Source organism: Tachypleus tridentatus, chromosome 4 (assembly GCF_004210375.1).
Source record: "Tachypleus tridentatus isolate NWPU-2018 chromosome 4, ASM421037v1, whole genome shotgun sequence".
Classification (NCBI taxonomy): domain Eukaryota; kingdom Metazoa; phylum Arthropoda; class Merostomata; order Xiphosura; family Limulidae; genus Tachypleus; species Tachypleus tridentatus.
In genome coordinates, this window is record NC_134828.1 from 1038945 (window position 1) to 1055154 (window position 16210).

The following is a 16210-nucleotide window of genomic DNA, read 5'->3' on the forward strand; positions in this document are numbered from 1 at the left end:
CTCAAAAGAATTGATCACATTGGTAAAGTGTATACCTTCCAAGTGATGAATGTCGCTTAATGGTCAAGGTCACAATGAGTGTCTGTTATTTGTGCTGTAATGGTTGCAAATAGGAATTTCAAAAAATGATCGAACATTGAGAATACAGAAGTGTTTAGTTTGTACTTCAGGTTTGGCACTGATATAACAACTTGGCAAGCTACAACTACATCTTTGGAATAGCGAAATGTTTAGTTTGTACTTGAGGTTAATGACTGCTACAAAGCTTAGCAGCTGTACCTACATCTTGGAGGGCAGGAAGTTTTTCAGTGTGTATTTTCGGTTAGTCGCTGCGAAACTAAATATATATATATATCTCCCAGGTTAGGATAGCACTAAATATATATATATATAACTCCCAGGTTAGGATAGCACTATATATATATATATCTCTCAGGTTAGGATAGCACTATATATATATATATCTCCCAGGTTAGGATAGCACTATATATATATATCTCCCAGGTTAGGATAGCACTATATATATATATATATCTCCCAGGTTAGGATAGCACTATATATATATATATACATCTCCCAGGTTAGGATAGCACTAAATATATATATATATCTCCCAGGTTAGGATAGCACTAAATATATATATATATCTCCCAGGTTAGGATAGCACTAAATATATATATATCTCCCAGGTTAGGATAGCACTCCTCTTGTGATAACATTTTCAAAATAATACAAATAATTACCATATTCCCCCTGTTTATCTTACAAACTGTAAGCCTATTTTTACTTTCTTTCACAGCCCTCCAGTGGCTCAACGGTATGTCTGCGGACTTACAACGCTAAAATGCAGGTTTCAATACCCGTGGTGGGCAGAGCACAGATAACCCATTGAGTAGCTTTCCGCGAAATTCAAAACAAACAAACACCCTTCCATAAACACCCCCAGCTAAAATAAGGAAACGGTAACACCTTTTTTATGTTTTTCTTTATTAGCGAATATTGTTTTTAACGCTCTATTTTTATAGCCCCCACCCCCAGTGGCACAAAGTTTCAATACCCATGGTGGACAGAGCACCACTGTGTAGCTTTGTGGTTAACAATAATATATTTTCTCTATTACCGAATTTTCTTTGTAAATAATAATTCAGGGGAAATACCAGTAAATCTCTTAGATGTAGTTTTACTTTTTAAGCCACTCTTAATTGTTTAGTTTTTCGTGCTATAGAACTAATAGGTCGGTAAACAAGTAAAATCCTTATTTGCATAAAATAAAATTCTTTAAAAATCTTATATACATATATTTGAGTTTTTGTCGCAGGCAGTTACGTCTAGAGAATTGATACAAATCTTATTTCACTTGATCTGAATAAGTTGTACCCGGCGTAGCGCTCGACTCGTAGTCTGAGGGTCGTAGGTCGGAATTCCCGTCACATCAAACTTACCTTTCCTTTCAGCTGAGGAAGCGTTATAATGTCACGGTCAATCCCACTATTCGTTGGTAAAAGAGTATCTCAAGAGTTGGCGGTGGGTGGTGATGACTGCCTTCCTTCTGCTATATTAGAGATGGATAGTGCAGATAGCCCTCGTGTAGTTTTGCGCGAAATATAAAAAACACAGAGTAAGTCGTATTATATCCTCAGAAAGAGAGAAAAAAACAAACAAAACGTAATGACGCGATATCCGTCGTGGTCCCAGCACGGATGTAGTTTGGCGCATAACGAACATTAAACGCAGTGAACGTAAATGTATTTTACAAGGACGCCGGACGTTGCTTCTACACTTGTCACAATAAAATTACTACTTGCTTTTCCACGTTTCTAACTGAAAATATTTTTTATTACATATCTTTCAAATCATTTCACTCTAAATGAACTGTATATACTCGCTAATTTGCGAAGAGAACTTGAATATAAACAAAACTGAGGCTTAGTGATACAAACTACGTTCAAAGCTCAAGGTTGTAGCTGTGGTAGTGAAACCGAAACTCTTGCCCTCAATATTCCATCGCGACACATTCTGAGAAAATCCTGCAACCATAAGTTTGAAATTACCAGAAAGAAATACTCGACATACTTTCTTGGAAGTGTTGACTGTACACATAAATATACATGCATAAAATTAAGGCAGCTTGTTCCACGTTCCTATCGACTGAATCAGAACGGATGTTTCACTTCCACCTTGTTTGCTGGGATATCATGAAACCAAACAACATTTAAACCACAAGATCTGCAATATTCACTTGATTTGTCTTCAGTTGAATGTCGAACGTGTTACGAAATTTCTAAACTACTGAGATATGACAAATTGTTTTTTGTGTGCTTTACTTATATTATGCTTCGTCACTGTCTCGTGGGGAATACAATGTCAAAATATTGCCCCAGGCCTCAACATCCTTCGTCGTGGTGTAGACGTGACAACGTTAGATCTATTACCACAAAACTTCAATGACGACCGTGGCTACAAGAAACCTATTTTTGACTTCACCTGCAACGAGAGTAAGAAATTAAATGAGGTAAAATGTCATAAAGTTAGTTTATATTTCACACATTTAAGTCGGATATTGTTGGTTTTTTATAGTAAAGCAACATCGGACTATCTGCTGAGGCCACCGAGGGGAATCAAACCCATGATTTTAATGTTCTAAATCCGTAGTCTTACCGCTTAACTAGCGGGTGACGAGTGAGTTATATTTTACATATTTAAGTGCCTAATATTTTTCTTAATAACGCTTTAAGATATCTTTAAAAAGCCCCCCTGGTGGGATAGCGGTAAGTCTACAGTGCTAACACTAATAAAATCTCGGTTTCGATTCCCTGTGGTGGTCACAACATATAGTTTAATGTGGTTTTCTCTAATACAAACACATTTAAGAAAATATCTTTTCGTGTTTCATGTATGAATGTACTTGCGTATTGTTATGTTTATTTTTGTTATGATTTTCATCGCACAGTTCAGTTACGTTGACTTATTTCGATAGTAATACAATAATAATATGTTAGTAATAAAGCTACTATCCACATTATTCTACGTCATATTTCACGTGAAGTTCAAACTGTTGACTCATGACAATCATTTACCTAATAACTTTTACCGTAAAAGTTACTACAAAAGTGTTCAATATAAATCTTACATTTGAAAATAATTGGTTTTAATTATAAGAGACAGGGAAACGTTTTGACCAATCAATTAGTCGCTATTAGACCACAAAATGACTAATAACAGTAATTATTGTTGAGTTACTTTTCCATATTTGCTCTATTCTCATCCCGGTTTCTCAGTTCAATTTCACAAATGATCGCACAGGTTATGACATACACACACACACAGATACGTTGATGTATATACTTGTGTGGGAGTGACCAAACTTGCTTAAAGTTAAGAGTCACATATGATAAACTTCAGATGTTTGAGAGCCGCAAGACACGAACAAGTATTACACACGCGTTTTTATTGTTACACGTACGTAATAATATTTATTAATGTATGTAGTTTTTAAACTGTTAATTTGTATTAGTTTAAATAATCACAAAGTAAACATATATACACCAAATGTTTTCAAAATCCTGGCTGATTATTGTTTTAACTACATTGAGCGTATTTAATATGTTAACGAACTACGGAAACATCTAAGAAATATATGCAAATTTGTATTTCATTAACATAAATGAGACCGACAAAAATAAAAATAAAAGAGGTAAAAACAGATATTTATAATGATATTTATTTGTCTTTGTATTTCCTCACCGGTATGGCTTTTCAGTTCCAGAAAAGTTAAAAAGCGTTTAATAAGCTGACCATCTTTTAAGTATCGAAATACAACACTTTATTGACCGATATTTGATAGATTTGACGTCGAGTCAACTGACAAGCTAAAATAACCAGAAGAATTTTCTTCATCAACAATGAACGTGTGGAGCCATTGGTTCAATGAGTTCTTCACAGGTGGATTTGGACAAGTAAGAAGGATTTCCTTTTCCAGAATTTTCATATTTATAAATGTGTCCTGCTAAAAATGGATCAAACTGACTTATGAGCTCAAGCAGCTCTAAATAATTCCCATTCTGCTGTGAACCAAATTTTTCATCTATTCCTCTAAAAGCCAGGCCACGTCCAGCTAACCTACGAATAACAGCTATTACACGCTCCAAGACATATTCCCAGTAATTGCACTCTTCTTTCATTTGTTTTTCGACTCTTGTCGCAAGCCTAAACCTTGTTTGCAAGTTAAGTATGTCAGCATAGAGTGTAAGTGAATAGTGCTTTTTCATGACGATCAGTTACAATAGTATTTCATCAGTCACTGAACCCTTCTCTTTCAACAAAATGCGAGGAAAATTTATGGGCAAAAGGTTTGCAAACAAAGCAGTAAACTGACCCTGTTGATGGTGAATACAATAACCACTCTCTCTTGTATTGGTCACCACTAGTTTTTATCCCAAAGAAAAGTTTTTGCGAAGTATCTTTTGATTTGAAAGTCTGGCAAGATTTGCCAAATGGTCCATTGCGGTGTTGGCAGTCAGTGGGTCCACAAGCAATCCAATAAGCTACATAATCAGAAGAGAAATCGAGCCACAACCCTGGATGTTTTGTTTTAGTTTCTTATCTTTTGTAGACTGAAGCATTTTACCATAGTTCAGTAGATTTTCATTTTCAGCAATTATTTCAACTTCAGACTGTCTTTTAGAGCAACTTGCTTCAACATTAACATCAGATATATCAGGAGAATTTACAGGCAAAGTGAGATCAGTTGTGAAACTTGTGCCAGTTGAGCCAGCCTGTGATACCTCAAAGTCATCATGATGTTCTGATCTTGAAGTGGACAAAGTGGTACTCGTAGGTGTGGAGCTTGGTTCAACTTCGATCTTGTCAGAGTCAGATGCAGTACAAGTTACTTCTGATAGCAGAGATGGGTTTTGATTTGGAAAATCTTGTGTAAGTTGAGTGAAAAAATCAGTCAGCTTTCTCGTCTTGGCCACTAAATCCAAGGCCTCTTTCTTGTTGGTTCTTTTTTTCTAGTTTTCTCTTTTGAGCACCACTTAATTGACTACGTTTCATCTTGCAGTCTGAAAAATACAGAAACAGTAATAAAAAATACAAAAGAACATGGATCATATATAGTAATAATGATTAGAAAATAACTGAAATTCATAAGGAAAAATGTAAACAGTCAAATACACTAAACTTTAGGTTTACATTTAGACAAAGATTGCTAGAAAATTATCCTAGGAACTAGATCCATCAGCACATAAACATGAATTAATAAATATCTTTATTGATTTGCTGCATTCTGATTGGTTGAAAACTATTCGAGACTGGCTCAATCCATTTGAGAAGAATCAGTTTTCAGTCATTGCCACAGTTTCATTAAGGTTGTTGCTATAGTAACTGTATGCAAGAAGCAATGCCAATGGTACTAAGTAAATCCATTGTGAGCCAAAAAAGTATTCCAAAACAATTTGTGATCAAGAGCTATACTGCAGTAGTCTATATACACAGTGATCATTCTGTACTGGTACACATACATAACATAAAATCAATTGTAAACTGTACTGATAGTTGAACTACTAAATACTGGGTTAGGCCTAAGTTAAAGTACTTTAATCCTAATCAAATATCTGAAGAATGAGTTGTAACCTCAACTTTGAGATCAGTTTTGACCTGGTGACTTTAGATGAGCCAACAAACCATACATCAACGAAACAGGCATATGTCTGAAACTTTATCTGCATGTCTGGATGCGAAGGCAAATTCAAAACGACGGCATTAAATTGGGAATCGTCCACTTCATTATTCCAGGCTACAGTAGCGTTTTCAATGTACTTGCACTAAACTAGTTACAGTATTTAGGCCTGACGTTATAGTCACCAAGTTCTCAGATAGCAGCATTAACGTTAGGCCTAATGCTAATACATTGCAACTGAGGTCACTAACGTTAAGCCTAGTACTCAGTACTAAACTTGCTCACGTGACCTTGTTCAATTCATACACTTTTTCAAACAATAATAAACTGATTTTGTTGATTTGTATCTTTGTATAACCACGATGCCACAGTACTGTAGTACTACTAGTAGAATAGTGGAAACATAACTACGTTAAGAAACATGTCGTCTTACGCAATTTGACCTACAACGTCGAATTATTGCCTTTAGACTGCTCCGATAAGTCAATTGTTTTCCCAGCTCTTCAGAAATATAATAGAACACATACTGATCTGAATGTATAGTCGCAAAGTAGTTGAATTACACTTAAAATTTTGTCGTCGTTGAATCTGTGTTTCAGTCTGGGATTGTTCGTGCGTTTCATATAAAATATCACCAGAGGACTGGGCCGGGTCTGGGCATTATGACGTCAGGATAGGATGAAGGAAGAAGTAAGAAGAATATAAATGTGATCTCCATTTCTGGGTCTAAAAATGTCATATTTGATAAAATTTTATTGGCTATTTATGAATAAGGATGAAAACAAGGGTGCCTTCTCTTAAATCACATTGAAGACCGGGTACCCTTGTATTTATCCCCTAGGTAAACCTTAGCTTCAGATCTATTTATATTATTACATAATCAGAAAGGAATGCACACATGCCCAGATACTCTTATACGTTACATGTAATCTAAGAACGGTAGCACTGCTACAGTGGCATTACTTTCTACATTTTTTCAAAGTATGATAAATTTCATAACATGTATTCATACACAAAGGAGGTTTTTTACAGCAAGTTGTATGAAGCCAAAAACATTACGGCTCAGAAAAGCTTCAGTGAGAAACACACTTATACAAATATTAGAAAACACACATGAATAATGCAATATTAACACAAATAAAACTAAAACAAACAACACAATAACCCAAATATACGTACGAAAACGGAAGCCGAAAAAACATAAAACTAACCACGTCTCTGTCCATATCTGTCACCATTTTGTTTGATTTATGTTTCTGTGGTATTATACTCTTATTTTTTTGTAGATGTGACTGAGTAAAGTAGTAAAAAATAAAACAAAACAGTTCCACTGCTTATTATTTCTTATAAATAGCCACAACAAAAGGAATTATTGAAAATACTATTTCATCTTCAAGGTCAGACATAATAACATACGATCACCTTTTATCTGTAGTTTTATCAGGAGTTTTTTTTTTTAATTTTGCACAAAGCTACTCGAGGGCTATCTGTGCTAGCCGTCCCTAATTTAGCAGTGTAAGACTAGAAGGAAGGCAGCTAGTCATCACCACCCACCGCCAACTCTTGGGCTACTCTTTTACCAACGAAAAGTGGGATTGACCGTAACATTATAACGCCCCACGGCTGGGAGGGCGAGCATGTTTGGCGCGACTCGGGCGCGAACCCGCGACCCTCAGATTACGAAGCGCACGCCTTAACGCGCTAGGCCATGCCAGGCCCGTAGTTTTATCAACATTTTGTACTGCTCTTTACTGTAATCTTTCGTAAATCAATGACCTTACTTCAGATACATAGTTTAGTAGTTTTGAAATTTGAAAAAGGGTTCGGAAATTAGAATTATATAATTATTGTTATATTATACAACTGTGTTGAAATGAATCAGTTGTCTTCGAACAAACGTGATTACTTAAATACTGTAATGTACATTTCTGACATGTAAATAATCACATTCCAGGTTTACTAAACTGCTATTAGGTCAGAGACAAGTCTTACAGCTTGTAACACTTTCGCTTTAACTTACGGCTATTGTTTTATAAGTCACCCTTTCGAGTTATGAAGATTATTTGGCGTCGAGTTAGCGGACCCCAGTGGCACAGCACTATGTCTACGGACTCACATCGCTAGAATCCGGGTTTCGATAACCATAAAAGGCAGAAGACAGACAGCTCGTTGTGTAACTTTGTGTTTAATTCCAAACAAGCCAAACCATCTAGACCTGGTGGTTAGGGCGTTCGACTCTCAATCCGCGGGTTCGAATCTCCTTTAAATCACACGTGCTTGCCCTATTAGCCGTGGGGTCACTATAATGGTATGGTCAATATCACTATTCGTTGAGAAAATATTAACTCAAGAGATGGCGATGTATGGTTATGACTAGCTGCCTTCCCTTTAGTCTTGCACTGTTAAATTAGGGAAGGCTAGCGGAAATAGCCCTCGTGTGACTTTCTACAAAATTCTGAAACAAACAAACCGAGATTCAGTTTATAATAGTCGCACATTTTTTAACTGCCACCTTTACCCAAAAGTAAAACAAATCAGTGAATGAAACTCTACGTATCAAAAACACTGTTTTCATTATTTTTAAAAAGTTTGGTTTTAGTTCAGTGAAGTTCAATAGTAAATTTATTGCTACAAATATGAAGAGAATCCATTCCAATTTACTATTTTAATACGTTTATACGTAACGAACTGAGTGATCAAACTTTCATGTAAGGTGCAAACTGTCGATAACTGTTTCGGATTGTGTGAGAAATGTCACAAAATTTGTTCTGGATGATTCTGAATCCAAAACAGCCGAAAATATCATTTCGTTATTCGCTGGTTGTATTGGATTTTTGCTTTCAGTCAAGCAATTTTAGTAGCTTTTAAAAAAATTCTGTCAGGGATAAAACATTACATTCTACGAGAAGAACAAAGAATATTTCTTTCCAAATCTTTAAAAGTTTGGTATAATCATTGAATACTTACTTTATTTTCTAGTACGATTTGCCAGATCAGATCTGGGATGTCAGTAATGTCCCTGGAGGATGGCTGATAGAGGAAGTGAAGATCATGAAAAGCTATAGGGAAGTGAAACGTCAAAAGGCTTCGAATGCTGGAATCGACATCAGTATTCTTAAGGGAGCTTTCTCTGGCAGCAGATCTTACAAAAGTTCCCAGCACACCATTATGAACACTTCTCAATATGTTGAAGAAGTGTCTGCCTACGATTCAGCTTTTAGAGCTGACCTTTTGCCTTCCTGGGCGCTTACATTAAATCGTTTTGCTCAACACTTCATCAACAATAGACTTCCAGAAAGCTACGAAGCAAATCGTGAATCTTATAACACATTCGTAAACTTTTTTGGAACACATTATTTCGAGAATGCCAATTTTGGTGGCATAATAAATGTTTACATCAGCACGGACCGTAGCTACTTCTACCAAAAACTGATCGAGAAGTTTCTGCCCAAGCCAAGGCTTCTTATCTCAAATTTCTTTCTTTGAAAGGTGGTTATAGTGGAGCAGTTTCAACGATAGACCAAAAGTTCGAACAGTCTTCAGTGAAAACAATCAGGTATGTTTAAACTTGAGTCTTCGGTGAAACAATCGGGTAAGCCTAAACTGGAGTCTTCAGTAAAAACAATCAAGTAAGCCTAAATCTTCAGCGAAAACAATCAACTAAGCCTAAACTGGAGAATAAACACATGAAAAATATAATTATTTCAGATAAAATGATAAATCTGAACTATTTTTCTTCACGTGTTCTTATAATCATAGGCAACCCATTTCTTCATGAATGGAGAGTAAACTTTACCACTGTTTTCAGAGTCACTGGATTTGATATTCGGAATGATACATCACATATGATATTAAGTAGCTTGCTGTTTATCAGCAAACAAATAGGAGGTGTATAATTACATTCATAAATTCGCTCGTATAATAAATTATAGTAGTTTCTAATAGCTTGTAATAATGACAGTTTCTTCCAATCTCAGAAGTGTCAGATTAATGGGGTAAACAAGGATGGGCTTGAACGAGCACGTTTCAGGCCTTTATCTCAACAAGTTCTCAGTCTATATAGGAAATAAAGTGTGTAAGACATATTGTCACTTGGCGCTGTTGATGAAGATTTGAGGATGGAATGAACAGATAATGTAGCAGCCTACGGAATAACGTGGTAGATTATAGAACATAATTAAATACACAACATAGTTTGTAAGTTACGTGTAGAATAGTAATCTGGTAGCTAGTTGTTCATAAAATATCATTAGTTTGATGCCAGTGTGATGTCAAAATGTTTCCTTTATCACAAATTTGCACATATATAAATACATAAAGAGACACTAAATCAAACTGCTGTTTGAGATCTCGGCACATCTCGGTGACGCCTGGTATATTTAAATATTGTATATTCCACTAATTACGTGTAATATGTTTGTTTGTTTGGGAATTTCGCACAAAGCTACTCGAGGGCTATCTGTGCTAGCCGTCCCTAATTTAGCAGTGTAAGACTAGAGGGAAGGCAGCTAGTCATCACCACCCACCGCCAACTCTTGGGCTACTCTTTTACCAACGAATAGTGGGATTGACCGTCATATTATACACCCCCACGGCTGGGAGGGCGAGCATGTTTAGCGCGACGCGGGCGCGAACCCGCGACCCTCGGATTACGAGTCACACGCCTTACGCGCTTGGCCATGCCGGGCCACGTGTAATATGATATTCAAGCTAAAATACGAGTCGCCTTATATTGTCGTTACGTCATAATTTTATTGGGCGAGTTTTTTGTTTTTTTTAATTACTTGGCTCACTTAACCAAAACAAATGTGTTTATTTCTTCCTGGACGATTCGACAAGCAGCCTTCACGTGTACGCATTTGTAACTAGAACTCTTTCGTCGTTAAGTGTGTGTTCCTAACCGACAAAACGGAAGGTTATGAGTGGAAAACGATGTCAAGTGAAATAAAAAGTACAAATGATGAAATAAAAACAAAAACATAACAAGTTGAAATTTACTTCCAAAATCCACTAAATTCTCTTTGGACACTTGAGAAGTTACGTTTGTAGTTAAAGTATTACAAATGACGGACATTTGTTTCAGGTATTTTGTCATTTTTTTATTTGAGCCTTTTAATAAGAATTACTATAAACTCCCATGTAACAATCTCCATGATTAGATAAAAATAAAAGATTCTACAAGCCAGTTAAATATAACAATATCTGTGATTAATCAGAGATAAAAGATTACACATGCGAGTTAAATGTTAAATATCCGTGATTAATCAGAGGTAAAAGATCACACATGACAGTTAAATATATCAGTATCCGTGATTATATAAAGATAAAAGATCACAAAAGCTAGGTGTATATATTGTTACTTGTTGTACACGTGGGATTACTCGCTATTTCTTAGTCAATGTTTGCATCTTTCATTAAGGGTGAGGGACAAAATCAGTTACGTTCATACATTTTATTAAAGTTTAGTTTTTACATTTTAAATGTCTCACTACTTTCAAGTATTTTAAAGATGAAAAGTTACAACAGTTGTAACTCAAAGGAATAGTCTTTTTACATCTTTAACGAATGTTATCCCTTCCTCTGTACTATAGATTGCCAAAGTTTGTTGTTTCTAATTTTGATATAAATTATTTCGTAGTGTGAAACGAGAATTTGGATAAGTGTAGCAAGTAAATCAAAATAAGATTAATAGAAGGGTACTTTTACTTGTATTAAGTTCATTTTAAATGATGTCAGGCGACATAAGCGTATTTTTGTTTGTATTAAGTCCATTTTATATGATGTCAGGCGACATAAGCGTATTTTTGTTTGTATTAAGTTCATTTTAAATGATGACAGGCGACATGAGCGTATTTTTGTTTGTATTAAGTTCATTTTAAATGATGACAGGCGACATAAGCGTATTTTTGTTTGTATTAAGTTCATTTTAAATGATGACAGGTGACATAAGCGTATTTTTGTTTGTATTAAGTTCGTTTTAAAGGGCGTCAGGTTACATAAGCGTATTTTTGTTTGTATTAAGTTCGTTTTAAAGGGCGTCAGGTTACAGAACTGTTTGGTTTACTCATATTTGTTCTAAGTTCATCATTTGTAAGAAAAAATGGACTTTGAAATACAGTTAAGTTAGAACATCTACTTGGAAAATAATACTTATTTAAGAAATGAAATACTTAACAGAGTCAGGTTTAACTCAGATTTGTAGTTTTCAATAATAATTTCACATCTTCAGTTGTTGGCTTAACATTCTGTGGATAGTTTTACTAGTCGTACCCATTTTGCAGTTGTACAGTAATTCACTGGTTCCAAATCTCTTTTAATCAGGGGGTCCATTCCCCTTGGTGGCCTCAGCAGATAGCTTGATGTGGGTTTGTTATAAAAAAAAACAAACACACAAAAATTAATTACTAATGAACATTAATGATATCTATTAAGTAGATTTTGTCAGAAATCGTATGTTTATAACTTAATGTGTCTATTTTTTATCAATTTATATGAATTATAATTACATTATTATCAACTTATTATGTTTGGGATAAACTTATAGACTGATGAGCAATTAAACACACACTTAATTTTATGTAAGTTTATCTTATTTTCATATTAAAATACAAGAAAATTATCTGATTTAGCTAATTAAACATAATTTTTATCGGCTTATTGGTTATTTAGAGTTACAATTAACTCAGCATCTTTGTTCTTGGCCAATTGTTTGACGGCCCTCTAGAAAAAGTGGATCCTATTCTGGGAAACACTGGACAAGATGAAAATCACCATCCAACACTCTTCTAATCGAACAGTGAATTTTAACCATTACTTTTACAATGCATCAATGGTTCCAGAGATTGAAGCACGAGCCATGGAACTTCAGATCCATTTTCTAACGTGCCAGTGAGCGAACTGTGTTTTGGTACATGTATATAAAATCAACACTTAACTTTGTTGACATATCTTGACTGTTGGCTTTATATTAAATCAACTGACAATGAATCAAGGTTTCATTAACAAATAAATCAAGAGATAACAAAACCACTAACTAATCATATGTGTTATATTATTGTGATTGCTGTATGTACATCCATATAATCTTATGTATTATATTATTGTGATTGCTGTACATACATATATATATATATTTAACTGGATATTATTTTCGCACCAGGTACTATGGTGGAGAAACAAATCTACTGTCTTCTAGCGGTATAACCAGCTGGCAACCCACGGTTGCAGACAACCCTTGGCTATTTGCTGGTAAGCTGACCCCCATCAGTAGCTTGGTACAAAACGCGAACAAGAAAGAAGCGATGAACAGGGCTATAGCTTTTCACGTGAACATAGCTTATCTGAATGAAGCACAGAGGATTTTACGTGCAGTAAAAAGCCGGTATGAAGTAGATACAAATAAGATTGATCAAATACAAGAGCGGATACAAACTGCTCTGTCCCAGACAGAACCTTCCCAAGAAACAATTGAAGCCATCAGCTCGAGTATAGACAGAGAAGTTATTGTTCCAGCCTGGTTTGTCGATAAAACTAAGCTGTGCTATCGATGGTACCCAGATGGTGATGGTGGCCAGTGTGGTGGTGGGGTGTCACGCATGCTCTGTGCCAAACCGGGAGATATGACCAGATACTACAGGGATGATACAGACAGACGAGGAGGCGGATGTCGAATGAGCTGGGGAATAGTCACATCCGAGGCCCCGACTTGGTTTAAGCAAGTCAAGGTGTGTAAGCTTTCAGGTAGTGTAGAGCTAAGCCTCGTGGTATATACTGAATTAAACATGGAAGACATATTTGTATGAATAAAGTAACTTATTCAGGTAATTACTTGCCAGCAATATTGAAGGTTTTGTTACATCAATATTATATTTACTTTTGAACATATTAAAACATGAAATAATTTTATTTTGAATTTGGTAAGAATAGACATCAAAGTGTGTTAGGTTTTAGGTAGTGTACAGCTAAGCCTCGTGGTATATACTGATATGTTTAATTGGCCTCGTAAATCAAGTGTCTAATGTTCAATGTGATTTGACAATAATATTAAAGGTAATCAAACATAAATCTTCCGGTTGCAATTTTTCCAAGAGTAACCTTATACATAATATATTTATTACAGATCTGTTATCGATGGTACCCCGATGGAGACGGTGGCCAGTGTGGGGGTGGTGTAGGTCGACTGCTATGTGCCTCCGTCAAAACGTGGACAACTTACTATAGGGATGACACTGACCGTAGAGGTGGAGGTTGTCGGATGTCCTGGAAGTTAGAAATCCCCGAAAGTTCCCCACTGTGGCTCAAAAATGCCAAACTTTGCTACTACTGGTATGCTGATGGAGATGGTGGTCAGTGTGGTGGTGGAGTGGACCAACATCTTTGTGCTGTGGCTAACTCCTGGACAACTTATTATCGAGACGACACTGACCGTAGAGGTGGAGGGTGCCAGATGAGTTGGGGCATCAAATTGGCTTAACATGAAAATGACGTAAAAACATGAAATAAACTGAAATGTCCACTAGGATCGTGAATTTCAGATAAAAACTTATTGAATATATTCCTAAATGACTACAACCATTATTAGCTTTTAAATTCAGAGCTCTTATCACCAGAATTTATCCGTTAAGGGATCATATCGAATCTCCTGATTTTATTTCTTAGAATGACATTCATTTACTGTAAAGAACTGTATTTTATCAATATCTAATTTTCATTCAAGTAACAAAATTATAATGTCTTTTATAAATGAATATGTAAATAGTTAAACAATCCATTTATTTAGGTTTGGACGAAAAGAGTTAGTAGAATAGAATGATTAAAAATATCACAGGTAGTTTTTAAATTACAAGATTGTCATTAAGACAACTACAAATACTATTTTGTTTATAACTCACTATTTCATTAAGACAACTACAAATACTATTTTGTTTATAACTTAATATTGTACGGCTGTTTTGACGTGTACCAATCTATGAGTTTAATTCCTTGTATCATTCTTCATTTTCAACCACAATTACTGATTAAACAGTGTAGAAATAATGAAACAGGATATTATTTAAGTTAAACGGAAATAACCACCCGGAAGTGCTCTCAAACTTGACTCGAAAAGGCAAAAATAAAACAAAATATCACGTAAAGACTGATTCTACTTAGACCTTCTCTATGGACACTGATTTTACCTAGCTCTACTTTATGGTAACTGATTTTACCCAGACCTACTCTATGGAGACTGATTTTACCCAGACCTATTCTATGGAAACTGATTTTACCTAGACCTACTCTACGAAGTTTTACTTTACCTAAACCTACTCTACTGGAGACTTTTTTTACCTAGACCTACTCTGCGAAGACTGATTTTACCTAGACATACTCTACGAAGGTTTATTTTACCTAGACATACTCTACGAAGACTGATTTTACCTAGACCTTCTCTCCTTACGATTATTTCATGTAACAAACTGTACGACAGTTCATATGTTCTTTACAATAAGTAACTTAATCCTTCATTCAACAGTATTTTATTAATCACGAGTCATAGAATAACTGATTAGGATCTCTACCAGCTTACTTATTCTCATAATGAAATTCGTTTACGTATACTAACAGTAGACCAATCTATTAGACCTTGGACCATGGCCAAATATGTCAATCGAAAGTGTTTGACTTCTTGAGTGTAAAACTAAAATTACATCTCAAATTGTTTACAGAGGAAGGGGCTATGAGCTAAACGTTTCTACTTCAAAAAACAAACTCAGAGCTGTTCTAAGAGCCACTATGCCGCGGTTATAAATAAAACATTTGGTGAGGATCGCCCTACAATCACGCTCCTTCGGACGTTTCGTCGTAAAGAAGACCTCAATATAGGGACCGAAACTTTTCCATAAGAACACATCTTAGCTACCCTAACATTTTACTAAACAAAGAAAAAAAAGAAATTGAATTTTCCCAGGACTACAACTGAAATTACAACTGCATTTTTAAAATTCATTCGAACATTTGACAAAACTAAAAACGTTTTCTGGAAGTGGATGCCACATAAAATATTATCAAGTACTACATGTAATGTCCCAAGTTTTGGCATTATAAACTCTTCGTTACCATTGCGAACAAAAGAGCTTATATTGAAACAAGTAATATATGATGGACAAATGCCTAATTATTTGCAGTTAAAAGCAGAGCCCCACGATTAATTACATGTGATTTGTCTACCACAGATATCTAAAACTACTTTTCAGCGTTATAACCTTCATACTTACCGCTAAACAACTAAGGATCTAAAAAAATATAATAAACTAGCTATAGTAAAAATTATAACCAACACTGTTAATGAACGTAACAATAAATAATTAATACATTATTGTTAACGAAAGTGACAGTAAATAAAAATACAATATTGTTAACGAAAGTAACAGAAAATAAATAATACATTATTGTTAACGAAAGTAACAATAAATAAATAATACAATATTTATATGCAAAAACGGCTCGTTTGGGCTGAGAAAACACTTTACATAGAAGAGCGAACAACGTTTC

General features: G+C 35.1%; 1 protein-coding gene across 2 annotated transcripts; it reads left to right on the plus strand.

The window, feature by feature from the left end:
- The first annotated feature begins 239 nt into the window (after positions 1-239).
- On the plus strand, positions 240-14721 carry LOC143248424 (perivitellin-2 67 kDa subunit-like). 2 transcript variants are annotated; one of them, XM_076496774.1, is made up of 4 exons: positions 240-2512; positions 8660-9236; positions 12840-13404; positions 13800-14721. In XM_076496774.1, the coding sequence occupies exons 3-4, from the start codon at positions 12982-12984 to the stop codon at positions 14151-14153; spliced, it is 777 nt and encodes a 258-aa protein (XP_076352889.1). In that variant the 5' UTR covers positions 240-2512; positions 8660-9236; positions 12840-12981; the 3' UTR covers positions 14154-14721. The 2 variants fall into 2 exon arrangements, with proteins under 2 accessions (XP_076352889.1, XP_076352888.1); XM_076496773.1 differs by lacking the exon at positions 8660-9236 and having other exon boundaries at positions 2068-2512.
- Positions 14722-16210: the final 1489 nt, after the last annotated feature.